This window comes from Echeneis naucrates, chromosome 5 (assembly GCF_900963305.1).
Source record: "Echeneis naucrates chromosome 5, fEcheNa1.1, whole genome shotgun sequence".
Classification (NCBI taxonomy): Eukaryota; Metazoa; Chordata; class Actinopteri; order Carangiformes; family Echeneidae; genus Echeneis; species Echeneis naucrates.
This window is the reverse complement of record NC_042515.1, coordinates 3,122,216-3,135,880: the sequence shown is the minus strand read 5'-3', so window position 1 is coordinate 3,135,880 and position 13,665 is coordinate 3,122,216. Positions and strand designations below refer to the sequence as shown.

At 40.4% G+C, this 13,665-nt stretch overlaps 1 protein-coding gene across 8 annotated transcripts in view; it reads right to left on the bottom strand.

The window, feature by feature from the left end:
- slmapa (sarcolemma associated protein a) overlaps nt 1–13,014 on the bottom strand; it is a 44,174-nt gene extending 31,160 nt beyond the window's left edge. For 5 of the 8 annotated variants that reach the window (XM_029501761.1, XM_029501766.1, XM_029501767.1 and 2 more), the window contains exon 1: nt 11,098–13,014. In XM_029501761.1, coding sequence (XP_029357621.1) covers nt 11,098–11,295 — 198 coding nt within the window. In that variant the 5' untranslated portion in view covers nt 11,296–13,014. The remainder of the gene's footprint in view (nt 1–11,097) is intronic. The other 3 variants (XM_029501763.1, XM_029501765.1, XM_029501762.1) reach the window with 2 other exon arrangements.
- Nucleotides 13,015–13,665: the final 651 nt, after the last annotated feature.

The window sequence follows — 13,665 nt, the reverse complement described above, 5'->3', positions numbered from 1 at the left end:
GAGTTGATCAAAGTGGCTCACAGTTAGTCTCACCTTCATGCATTTATCTGCTGCAGTCATTAGTGATTAATCTCCATTCCCACGTGTATTTACACCTTTTATTCAGAGTGTATGAAAAATATCATGTTTAAGCTCCATTGTAAAACAGGTAGCCCAAAGCAAGCAACCTGATTGGCTAATACGTACAATGAGTACAATCAACAGCAGTGACATCGCAGACACGTATCACTCTGTGACTGACAAGCAGCGCAGTAACGGAAAGAAAACCGTACAGGCTAGCTAGCAGGTATTTAACAATACTGAAAACCTGAGCTAAAAATGTGTCACGGTAAAATTAAAACATAAGGCGGTCGTCAGAACAGCGTTCCTTATGTGTGATATATCATCACCTTTAAGACCAACACTACTAAATAAAAGTAAAAAAAAGACAAAGGCAACTCTAGAAGCTTCTTGAATTAAAACACTAAATAAAATAGAAAATAATTGATCAGAGATGTAACTTTTCAGCCCTTACAGCGTCCCATAAGTGTTACATGTTCTTTTCAAGCCAGTTTTTATCTTCAGATTTTTCAGCACAACCAGAATTCCTGTTCCATCTCCACCCACCAGCAGAACATTTCTCAGGGAAACACTGCATCCATTTATCCCTCTGTCCTCCTCCTCCCTCTCTCTGTCTCACCTCTCTCTCTCTCTCCTCCATCATTAGTGCCAGCTAAACGATGCCACGTAATTCTGTTTGGATTTTAATTTGCCCCCGGCATTCGAAAACAGTGCAAACCATCGGTGGGAAGTCAACAGGCAAGACAACCACTTAACCAGTCAGCAGGTCGACACATGACACGAGTTGTTTTTGGTGAGAGTTTTCTGGTGTTGTGCGCACACACAGATGTCTGTTATTAAACAGATAGTGGCAGTCCGCTGAGATAAGAAAGCAGGCCTGTATTTATCAAGTCACTCAGAATGACTCTCTCTTTTTTGCTGAAAGTTTGACAATGACTAAAAATATTTCCACCTCAGATTATTTCTCATGTCCTACATTTACTCTGCAAGAGAGAAGAAAAAAAAAATCTTTTAAAGCACACAGATCTGAAATAAATGAATGATGGCCATTTATTGGGCCAAAGCTCGATTATTTAAGCACAAATTTCTAATTCATGTTCTTAGTGACGGTGACAATAATGAAAATGTTTCTGTTGATGGTCTGTTCTCTTGGTCCACATCTGTATATTCTATCCACCAGATCCATTTAAAGGATCATGTGCTACTAACAACTAAAATTCAGATTTCATTTCATTTTTCTAATAATTAATTATTCACACAAACTGCTCTTTGGGTAGTAAATATTTCACATTAGTTCAATAATTATCTTCCCTACAATTTAAAAAAATGTTGCATGAAATTTGAATCTGATACAGCCTGAACATTCACAATGATGCCCTAATAATAAAACCACAGCAACAGAAGAGAATAGAGAATGGCAGAAATTAAGGAATCCTGTAAATATTTGTGCAAACTGCATTAGAGACAGATAGCAAAAACTGCAATGTGATGTCAATATAATTGTGTTTACAGCACAAAGAGCAACTACGTGTCAAGTGTCCAAGAGTTTAAATCTATACTCAAGAGATAATGCGCAAGTTAAATAGCAAACAAAGAAGAAGCCATGAAATTTGTTTTAATAATTATTGACAGTACACGTCTGAAAAGGGGCCCTTTGTGGAGTTGGTTTTAAAGGATTGGTCACACCACAGGAATAGGAATGAGAGTCAGTTTTTGCGTTATTGAATGAATTAGTCACGACTGGTGTGGAAAATTTGTTTCATTAACACTAGATTGATGGACAGCATGACTTTTGGGCTTTATAGAAAGAAACACAACGGCAAAGAACGAAAATCAGTCTTCAAAAGGTTTTATGTCAACATTTAAATTGATGTTTCCACCAAATTTTTCCTGCTGTGGTCCCCAAGTCTTGGGTAGGAGTGTCCGGTGGTTTTGCTTGCAGTGTGTGAACAACAATCAGGATGGAGCAGTCTGACAGTGTTTACAATGAGCAAAGGCAAGGCAGAGAATGAAATTAAATGTGCATGGTAAAAGGGCTTACGTTTGATACTTTAGATTCATTTGTTTAATCTTCACAGCACTTTGGCTGTGCTGTTGAAACAAAACACACAAATCAAAGTGCACTTAAGGAACTTGTACCCCTGGAAAAGATGCTGGAAGTTAGTTAATATCTCATATTTGGATATAAAAAGCTGTACCGTTAATATATATTAACTTTGAAATAATAGCTAAGCCTAAGTTGTGTGATTTATGTGATTTATCTGATTCAGAAATATTAAATATATAATTACTGGTGTGACATGAATGAAAGCTCAACTGGAAGAAGACAACAGAAAAGCTCAAGATTGGAGCTTCTTCTCTAACAAACTACTTGACCAAGCAAAAACAGTTTGCAGGTAGCACACAAGCTAGACAACAGGCAAGTTTCTTTTTGGCCTGCCACCAAGCTACTCACAGTCACCATTAATTAGAGATACCTGAAATGAGCTGTAGTTGGTGATGTCATTTTAACAAGAAGCTGCTACACAAATGTTTTGTATGCTGCTCTTTATTAACGATAATTTGTGTTGGAGCTTAATTAAATTAACCCCCAATAACATTTTGTATGTACACACTGTAATTTGTACATACAGCTCAGCCACTGTAACTGAGAGCAGCTGAGGGGATAAAACTGTAGAATAGAGGAAGTGTTGGATTTGAATCAGGATATCTAGTTCAAACACAGTGGAGCCAGTCTGGAGTGTGCTGCAGTGCTCACATGGCATTTTATGATTTCAACATACAAGCAGTGATAGTTATGTTTAATGTTTTTGGTGAAAGACCCTCTACAGTACAGCACGTCGGTGATGAGTTCACATTGAAACTGTCCATTTCTTAATGTGAGAATCCTACTCAAGTTTGACTTGGAGTCGTTTTACATCGGGAAGACAACATGTAAAACTGGCAGAGCATCTACAGGTTACAGTGAGTGTGTCTGAAAAAGACTGCAGACACCAAGAGAGCTGGAGAGTTTATTGATCCCACTGTGTGTCTGTGCAGAGAGCCAGCTGACTAAAGCCTGGACTCCTTCCACCATTTCCAAATGAGGCGGTTTGCTGCTACTGGCAAACAGAGAGAGGGATTTATCAGGCAGCATGTGACAATATTCCTTCACCAGAGTGTGCATATCCTTGGTAGGTAAGATTTTAGTGGCTTATCTTCTGCTGGGTCACTTTACTGGTCTTACAGAAGGCTGATTAGTAGCTGAAGTAAAAACTAGAGGAATAGGTTTAATATTTTTTAAGACAGTTTTTTGAATATTTACTTTACCAATGTAAAAGACAAATCTGTTGTCTTCAAAAATATAATCTTCAAAAAATCATGCTTTTTTTTATTAAACTAAGGAGCTTACATAAACAGTTTTCTCATTCATCCTAGTATTACTAGGCAGCAAGAGTTAAAAAAGAATTAATTAAAACTGTGAATGTATTCATAAATACTGTAGCTATTTTATAGAACATGTAGAACATTTGTATTGGATGTAACTTCATCAGAAGACTCGTCTCTAGAATATAGCCTTCCACTTGTACAAAGGTTTTTACAAGATAATTTCAGTGTTTAGCGGTCAAGCAGAAATCTATAAAAACAGGTCGACATAATTCCTCATTTAGGGTGATGCAACAGATATAATTATTAGAGGGGACTTTCACACCTCTGTGTGCTGAAATAAATATTCTTAAGAACTTGCATCATAAATAAGCAAGTTATAAAACCTGACCAAGCATGTTCAGGTATCAGGCACAAAATTGTGAAATTTAGTCAGAATCATAACAAAGCGCACACACCCATATAGGCACCAGCGGCCTGCGAGAGCTCAGCAATTAAGTTAAGTTCACTGCAAACGTCACTGTGCAGCATGGAGCTAATGAAACTGAGTACAACATTGGGTTTGATGGATATGGAGCGCACAATGCTAACACTGAAACACAATTTACAATGCTGGTTAACAAAGATCAGTATGGGTCTTCAATCTACAACACTATGGTGGTAAACTATCCAATAGTGCCAGCTGGTCAGGATGCTGTTTCATGCCATGTTGCTATTGGCTGGTTAATTCTATTAAAAAAATAAATAAATAAAATAAAACAGTCACCCTAATTTTATTAAATTGTCTGAACGCTGAACTGCTCTCCCAGTACAATGCTGATCCATCGTTTTGAGCCACAAGACATATGACCACATTTGGTCGTCTTTTTCCGCAGGCCGCCCTTTATCACTGTGAATTTTCATGATGGCAGAAACATTTCTAGATTTCAGAAAAGTGTAACCAACCCAGAAGGAAAAGGCTGACCTTTAAAACACAATGAATACCTTGTTAAATCAAAAGTACTGATACGTCAAACTGACCGAGACCAGGACTAATTTTTTGCCTTTGATTCTGCGATGGATGGAGTAATGAGCGTCACTAATGTCAGAAGTGAAGCATATTCCGCTGTTGACCTGAAGGTAAGTTAGAGGAAACAGAACATTTAACTGAACAACACATGTACAACAAAGATGAAAATTGGTTATAAGTGGTAGTTTCACAACCGTAATCAATTTCACTTCCAATGTTCCACTGTGCGTGTCTGAGGCAATGTTGCTATCGCTGAATACAATCATGCACAATGACTGAGCTTTGTCTGCCAGGGTGGGTTTCCTGCCAGCAGTGTCTTACTCCTTCTCTCTCTCTCTCACACACACACACACACACACTCAGATATAAAGAGAGTTATAGAGCTGTGTCCAGTTTGTGTTACGGCGTTCCTGTGCCGTGTCGGTATTCAGACTCTGGTCATTACCATGCCGTGGACTAGTGACACCAGACAACAGCTCTGCTCTGCTGTCAGCACTGCTCTCAGCCAGCAGCACGGTTGACCAACTTATTTAGTTCTTTCTTTATCACAAAAACTACCCAACTAGCGGCCGGTGAGTGGAGATCTATTAAAAAAAAGGTGATTCTTTAAATGCAGCCTTTGTATTCCAGCAGTGTTACCACAGCTGTGAGGATGAATCAGTGAAGATGTGTGTGTTTTGCATGGCAGGTTGGGACGGTTGAGAATCGTCAAAACAGATTTTATTGATTGGTGCTTTCATGTATAATGCATTTATTCAGAGATTCACTATTCTGGTCATGCAACTACAAGCTTTTCCATCCGTTTTCAGTGATTTTGTGCTCACTGCCAGTGACTGTCAGGGGGCGCTCTCAGTTCAACAGTAGAGGTAGATCTTATTTCAGAGTATATCTAGCCAAACCTGAGGCCTAAAATGATCTATTGATTCATCTACTGTGGGTTTGTGCACTCTCATAGCCTAAAAGATAAAGTGACAAGATCTCCACCTCATCATGCACTTCTATATGATGAAACGTCCTTAAAACTGCTGTTGTGACAAGACTAACTCTCAAGTCTAATAACGAATTGCTTTAGAACACATTCTATTGTGGACACTAATAAATGCTAATAAAAACTAAAATGGTTACACAGCATAAGTTACACAACACCTTCCAATAGACAGTTTACAGTGATGCCATTTGCAATATAGCTAACTGTTAACATAGAGAGTGGATTGGCTTGAGTAAAGGGAACAGAGTGTGCATATGGTCATATATATCTAAACAGCAGGGGTTGAGTGGTTCAGTGTGGGCTTTAAAAAAAAATAAAATCACAAAGCAGTGCTGATTTGCATTGTGACTTATCAGAGAAAAGAATCCATCATACCGACAAGCTCTGATACAGTTGAGTCAAATACACACCTTAAACAGAAATGGTTAAAAATAGATCATACTTAGATTAACATTTTTCCTCAAAAGATGAAATGGTAGCATCAGTGGGACCATAAGACAGTCTGAAGCAGTGTACAAATGCAGTGAGGCTGGATCAGGCATACACGTGATGGATTTTTAAAACCGGACGTCTTACAGGCTAGTTCTAACAGTCCCTAAGTCAGCTCTTAACCAACATGTTGACATGTTAAATATTACAAACAGCAACACAATAGCATAATTGAGCTGCAAAACAAAAACTTAAATATGCTGTCCCCATAGCTTGAGTCACACCAACAGCTTTCCCCACTTCCTTTTATATTCATTAGGTTGATGAACTTTCACACAGCTTGCAAACATTTAAAATGACCATTAGTTTTATTTACGAGAAACTTGTTCCTTTGTTCCTTTGGTGAAAATACTTCTTAACAGGTTAAAAATTTTCAACAGCTTATGGAGTCCATAACTTCCCATCAAAGACTGAGAAACACTAAACATAAAATGACAAGAATTCAGCTCAGCACGTGCTTCTACTTGCTTACTGATATTTACAGCCGTTTTTATTCATGAGGTTTGAAGCAGACAAAGTTTGGAAATCGTAAATCCATAGTATGATTACAGTTTAGGTTTCCTCTGCATTCTTTTCACTTCTAAACTCCTAATTCCTGCATGACACTCTCCTGGAGTCCATGGAGACATATACTGTGGGCCAGTAGCAGGGAAACAAACTTAGCTCCAACACAGCAGCGCTGATGCAGCAGAATGAACACTTGCTACCTTCATACTAAAAGAAATGCAAGAAGCTGGAGAATTACAGAATAACCTGCTGATATAAACAAACTCATCTGCACATACTTCATTAAAGCCACAATCATATGATACTCCATTAGCTTTTTCTTATTCAGTGTAAGAGCTGTGTGTACCATACGTGTGAAGGCACGGTTCTGACATGTTACAACTAAGTCCACTTCGCTAGAGGGATAAACCTGGTCTGATCCAGTCAACTGGTGGATGTTGAGCTTCAGCATACACTCACAGACACAGCTGAATTACAGAGATCTCCACTGAATCCCAAATCTGGCTTAAGCAGCTACATATATGCCTGACCACACCACCAACTGCCTGACAAGCTCTTGAGTGGCTTACTGACAGGCTGGTTGGTTTAATGGTAGTTATTCTAAGTCCAAGGATACTTCTTAGACAGCACTTCTGAGTGGGAAGTGATCTCTGATGCAAATAGCAAGCACCTATTTTTACCATCTTACCATGAAAACAATAACAATATCTACAATGCTCATCTTTCAGCTCCGTGATATCAAATTCAAGTTTGGTGTCATTCTACTGTTTAATTACTGTCAACAAATCCATGCAAAGACAAAGGCCCACATTGTGTTAATTTTATTTTTCAATACTTCCTAGTAAGCCACAAATGTGTAGTTTTATGTTTTAGAACTCTTTGGAAATTCCCAACAACTGGGACCTGCAGTTTATAGAAAAAAAAATTGCTCCAACAGGATGCAACAGTGCATTTGTTAGGGACTATTTTCAGCAGTGTATTAATACACATTTGGTGCTCTAGTTTGGGTTTCCAGCAGCAGGATGGTGTATGTGGGATTCAGTGTGTGCATGTGCTCATGTTAATGAAAGAACTTGTCACCCTGTGCAACAGTGGGTCTTCTGTCAGTGCTACTGACAGTTCCAACCATAAAAGCACTGAAATTCAACACCCATCCTCAATAATGATCAGGCAGGATGTGTGTGTGTGTGTGTGTGTGTGTGTGTGCGGGTTTGCAGCAATACTGAAGGAGAAGTACTTTGCATTCAACATCTACATGTTGAAAATGTTATCCAGGCAGCAGTTGCAACATGTTGAGCCAACAGGATGGTTATTTGGATTTTATCTTGTTTTCATGGAATGTAAACAAATTGAGCTACGCATTTATGCACAGATGTAACTATTGAGATAAACACAGAGAACGATAAATAAAAATATGTATTGTATTTATATAAATGTATCATCATAGACATCACATTTTAATAACAAAAGGTGCTAAGGAAGTAAGCAATCAAGCACAGACATTTCATCGGCCCGTCTGGTCCCAATGTTTGACTACAAGCTGTCTGACAGGCTAGGTTCTCAGCTCTTTTAGCTCAGTGCTCCCAAACTGAGATCCCAAAACCTCCAGGGTTAGGAGAACAACAGCTGGGTCTGGTCTGACCTTCCTGTGCTGGCTGCTGCTTAAATAACAACACAATTATTTTCTCTCAAAGAGCCCTTTAGATATTCATCCAAACAGCTGTGGTTATATCAATTAGTTCATCCCTCCTTCACAGTAGTCAGTGTCAAGGCAACAGTCCTAGCAGGAAGCCATGACATCAGATGGTAACAGCATGTGATAACATCTACCAGTGTTACAGGTCTCAGTCCTTAATCACATTTCAGTCTGGCTGCAAAACAACAAATCTGACCCAATGTTAAGGCTATGATGTCATCGTGTTGTGACTTTTCCAGCAGCTCCAGTGGAGTCAGAGAAATGAACATGTTTAAGTAATCTTAAGAAAGATCTGCTGTCAGTGCCTGTGTGAGTCCATGTAGTCTCCTCCAGTCTTACAGTAAGACAGTGTTCTGGTGTACAGCATGATACAGATCAATAATGAAGCAATCTGCTGGATCACTGAGTCGACTTATTGGCTCATTAATCACAGGGTGCAACAAGTCACACCAGTTTCTCTCCTCTGCTCGTTTATGTCCTGCAGTCAAAATGGAGGGGCACACTTTCTGAGCAGCAAAGTCATCCGTGACAATGTCAGTAGCATTTGATAAGAGATTACGAAGCAATACCTTATACTACTGAAGATTCCTGAGTGATATTCTACTGAAATCAACAAACCTGCATCAAACTGTTTTGAAACCATATTGCTGTGAAACTATTGGCTGGTTTGGACAAACAAATTTAAACTGCAGACTTGTGTGACAAAGATCTTACTGCAAGAGGAACCTACAGTTATGAGGTATTGGTTAAGCAACCCAGGTCTATGTGCTTAATTCCTGTGTGTGTGTGGTTTAGTGAGACAAAGAGCAAACACTGAGACATTATCTTTTAACACTGAATCTGTAATTCCCATGACTTGAATGAAGTGTATTTTGCATTTGTGCTTTGTTATTTGCACTAACCATGTTATCCACTGAACACAAATACTAGCCACATTAAATCTGGGTTGTAAATTCATTGTGAAAATGAAATGTAAACAAAAGCTGAACCATACTAAACAGTGGTCTAAAAAGCCCTTTGTGTAGTCAACAAAATATTGTGTTGTATTTGTCAATGCTCCCTTGCACAACAAACAAAAAATAGTCTTAGGAATTCTAACAAGCATATGTGGGTTAAACAATTCATTTCCACCAAAGAAAAAACTGAAAATTACAAATTCTGTACACTTTAAATTCTGTAAGAATTTCCAGATGTTACTGAATTTGAATCAATTAAAAAAAAATAATAATAATAATTACAAATTTTTGACTCATCTCTCCATCTGCCAACAAGCCAAATTCAAAAATGCCAATTCACACCACTAAGTCACCATCAACATGATAAGCCCATGTTGCTAGTATCATTTGGGTTTCGCTTAAGAATGAATCTTGCAGACCTAAATAGCGTGCCAATTGGGATTCAAACTATACCGGTCAAGCCTGCCTTATCATATCAGGCTACTTCAGCCCTGGAAATTATTTAGAGCCAGTCACTGAACAGGTTCCTATAGACCAGGTTCCCTATTGTGTTAATCAGCTCATCTAAATACCAGCACAGCCTTTTTCTGAGCCATAAAACTTCAGGTGATAAATCAGTGACAAGGCCAATTGATCCTTCCTTCAGCCTATTGCAAAACGTCTGTAAATCACAAATGCCAATAAATTGGTGTACATTGGTGTGCATGTTGGACAATCCATGAGCGTGTGTCCATTTATCCCTGAAGAGGAGGAAAGGATGACGCTACTGGTGTCGTTATAAATAGCTTCCACTGTGTGCACACACACAAACTTGCAAACACACACTGAGTATTTCAAAGTCCCTGAATGCCACATAGCTGGGTAATCCCATAGCTGTCTCATCTTGTTCAACCTGTTCTACGGAAAAAAACTGCAGGCACACAACAACAGATGCTACAACACAAAGATCTGATCTGTCTGCTTCAGATCTCAGACCTGTGGAAAAAAACTGACATGGATTAAGACTTAGGCCGAGACTCAACTCAGGGAATTCATTAATGGACATGTGCATTGAGTTTTCTTTAGGTCAGGGCTCAGTTTAACCTGTCGGAGAAATTAGATCCACAGCTTGTTTCACATTCAGTTCTCTCTTCAACATGCTATTGATGGAAATTATTTAAATATTTCAACAGGTCAGAGAGTATTAAAAAAGGAAGGCACTAGTGGTGACAGCTATTCTCACAGGAATTTGGCTTTTTTCTATTTGTTGTGCTTTGAATTGTTGTGTTGAAGGTTTTGGCTTTAGTGAACCCAAAATAACATCTTTGTTTTCAAAATATTTGTAAAATTTAATGAGGAAGTACAAATAACAAAATAAGACCTTGTGTCTGAAACAAGATCAAGTAAATTTGAAACGACAAAACAGGTATAGAAAGTTCCGATTCGCCCCAGCAGAGATTTGAAGAGGGCATTTGTTGTATTTCATTCAGATAGATTTTGTCAACAGAAGTCATACTGATTACATCCAGCATTTTAATTGCACAGCATTTGTTCTGCATGCAGGATAGATAATCTGGCAGAGGGTGCAACATAAAGCCATGAATGATCCAGACTTTACTGGGTTCTGCTGCTTTTCAGCTTTCCTAGCTTGAGGAGAAGCATCTGTGCCTTTCTACCCATAGTCCCTTGAGTTTTACAAACATTTCCTGTCCTCAACTGGGATTACGTGCTACTTTCCAAGTACAGTGTTGAATATGCTTGCAGAAAGAAACGCTCCAGAGTTTTGACAGTTAACGCAACACATGCATTATGTCAATGCAACCTTAAACAAACTGGATCTACAAAGTTCACACTCAAGAGAACAACTTCTTCCAGAATGTTGTTGTGTAATATATCGTGTGTGTTTGTGACAGCACTGGTAACAGTACACAGATCTACAGGAACATGTAGGTAGATTTCCAGCCTATTCATCTGAAAATCTGGAAGAAAGTCAATCAGGTGGGTAAAGTATAGTATTCAAGATCAGATTGTCATTAACTTCTCTTACCTTGCCAGTCTTGTGGTCAAACCAAACCAAGGCATGATTCCTGGACAGCACCTTGCAGTCAAAGGTGGCATTGTTCTGGGCAGGGCGACATCGTGCCACTGACCTGCCGATCTTGACTGGCTCATCCAGGTAAACATGTCGCTCCTGGAATGGATGCGAGTTGGGTCGGCAGGCGAACACAGCCAGTGCTGAAGGCATTGATTTTGGCTTGAGAGTATTACTCCAACCGGACACGAGGGACGCGTTTTCTTGATCCAGAGTGGCGGGCTTCTATTGCGATCCCCAATGAAAAACCTACAATATCATTGGCCTGTATGTAGGCAAAATTGTTAGTCCTTGCAGCTTTTTAGGCACTAACTAATAAACATTGTCCACTGTACACAGCCCGGGCTGTACTGCTTTCGCACTTGGTCTCGGCAAGACTCTTCTGCGTTTGAAAAAAATGAAAATAAAAAACAAACCAACAGGTATAAAAAAGACAAGACATTCCCCTTCACTGACTGTCCACCAAAGCTACATAACGACACCTATATCTGACAGCAGGCATGTGAAGACCAAGGTGCCATGTGTCAAGACATACATGACTGAGTATAGCACTGACAGTCTGGCAAACAGCCTTCCACGTCCATCAAACTCTCCCAGGACTGAAGTCGGCAAAGGAAGCCAGTCAGCCACCACAGACTTGATCTTCAGCCCCCACAAGATAACAGCAGCTCACATCAACAATTGTGACTATTGATCGAAAGCCTGGTCATTGCAGGAAACTATGACTGAAGTCCTATCTGCAAATAATTGCGCGCTCTCCAGCTCAGAGAGGTCTTGGAGCGAGCTAACAGGCGCACACACCCCAAATATGCCTCACAACAGCCGGCTCTCTCACAGACACACGCACACGTCTGGCGTGCCGTGATGTGTCGTCTATAATCTTTTCGTCATTTATAGCCTGTCATAATCTGAGTGACCTTGTTGCCCTGATACAGGGAATCCTGGATAGCTACCTTAACGTTACCACTCCCTCCAGAGAACACCTTTAGGATCGCTAACGACACCTTAGCAAGACACCCAAAACACCACCGAGTTGTTCATATATTAGCGGTGACTTTAACGTGCCTCAGCTGAGCTGCTCTGTCCGCCTCCTCCTCGGCTGGTTTAGTTAGTGCCGAGGCTTTAAAACACACTGTCGGGATGAACTGGGGATTAGCTGGTCCTCTTGTGCAACTAAAAATGCTAATTGGCTAGCCCGCTAGTGGCACAAGCGCTAACTGTCGGCCAACGTTTTCTGGCGTAGTACCAGCAGGCTAGGCTAGGCTAAGCTAAGCTAAGCTAGGCTAGGCTAATGAGTGCTGACAAACTTATCGTCCGAGTCCCCGATTGTTTTCTCTCCGCCCTTCTCAACCAGTTCGCTTACCGAGTGGTGGCGAAATGCCATCCCTGTCTCCGGGGGGCGATTAAAAGCGACAAGCTAGCCCGTAGTTTGGATACTACGGAGCCCTGCAGGCGACTGTTAGCATCGAGGAGGAGGGAGGGAGGGAGAGAAGTGTGTGTGTGTGTGTGTGCTGGGGAAGGAGGGGGGGGCGGTGAGCTAACGAGCGGCTAGCCGGCTAACTGACAGTCAGGGCAGGAACGGACGCGGAAAAAATCAGGGGAGTTTCTCGACTGCGGCTCCTCACGCATCACACCAGCCCGATTATCATCCGGGAGCGGGGGGGGGGTGATAAAAAAAAAAAAACGGCTCGGAACAAGCCGGCTGCCGAGCTGTCGTCGTCTATCTCAGCCCCCGGGTGGCGTTTCCCGCGACGGGGGTTGTTTTCAACTAGAGCCGTCGCCTCGCTCCGCTTTTCTGGAAGGAATCTAGAAGAAGTTGTCCTCCTCCGCGAGTCCCGGCCGCCATACTGTAACGAGAGAGCAGACAGGCGTGGTGCGTTCACGGCCCGAGTGGCTCCAACTCCGCTCACCGCTCACAGCGTCTCAAACAGGCTGCAGCGGAGGAGGAAACAAAAAGGAGAAAAATAACTGCAATTATTTTCATTTTAGAGGTTAATGCATGAAGTTCATAGGAGTCTTTCGCAAATAAAAAGTATTGAATTGTTATTATAATTAGTGCATATAAAAACAAGTGCAATTTCCCAGTCTGGGATAAATAAAGTATCTATCTATTACGACAGTGCGGAAGACCTACTTGGCTTAAAGTTTGATAAATGATAAATCGAGAGAGTTTTTTGTTTTGTTTTGTAGTTTTTATTAATGATCAGGAGGCGAAAGCAATCAGAGTATTATATAATAGAGTTGGCTAATTATGCAGACAGTAATGGCGGCTTTCCCCATAATTATAAAATCCTGGACACAATAAGGCACAATCAATATAATTGTAGGTTGCAGCCTTACGTTACTTTAATTGTATTTTGACATATCACATCAAGATGGAGGATCTAGTTGAATGGATAGAAGTGCATTTTAAAGAAGTGCATACTAAATTTCAGTTCATTAAATGATGTAGTGCCAAATTATCTCGGGTGAGTGTTTAAGGGCCATTAGTCAGAACATGTTGCTGGGCTTAAGTTGATTAAG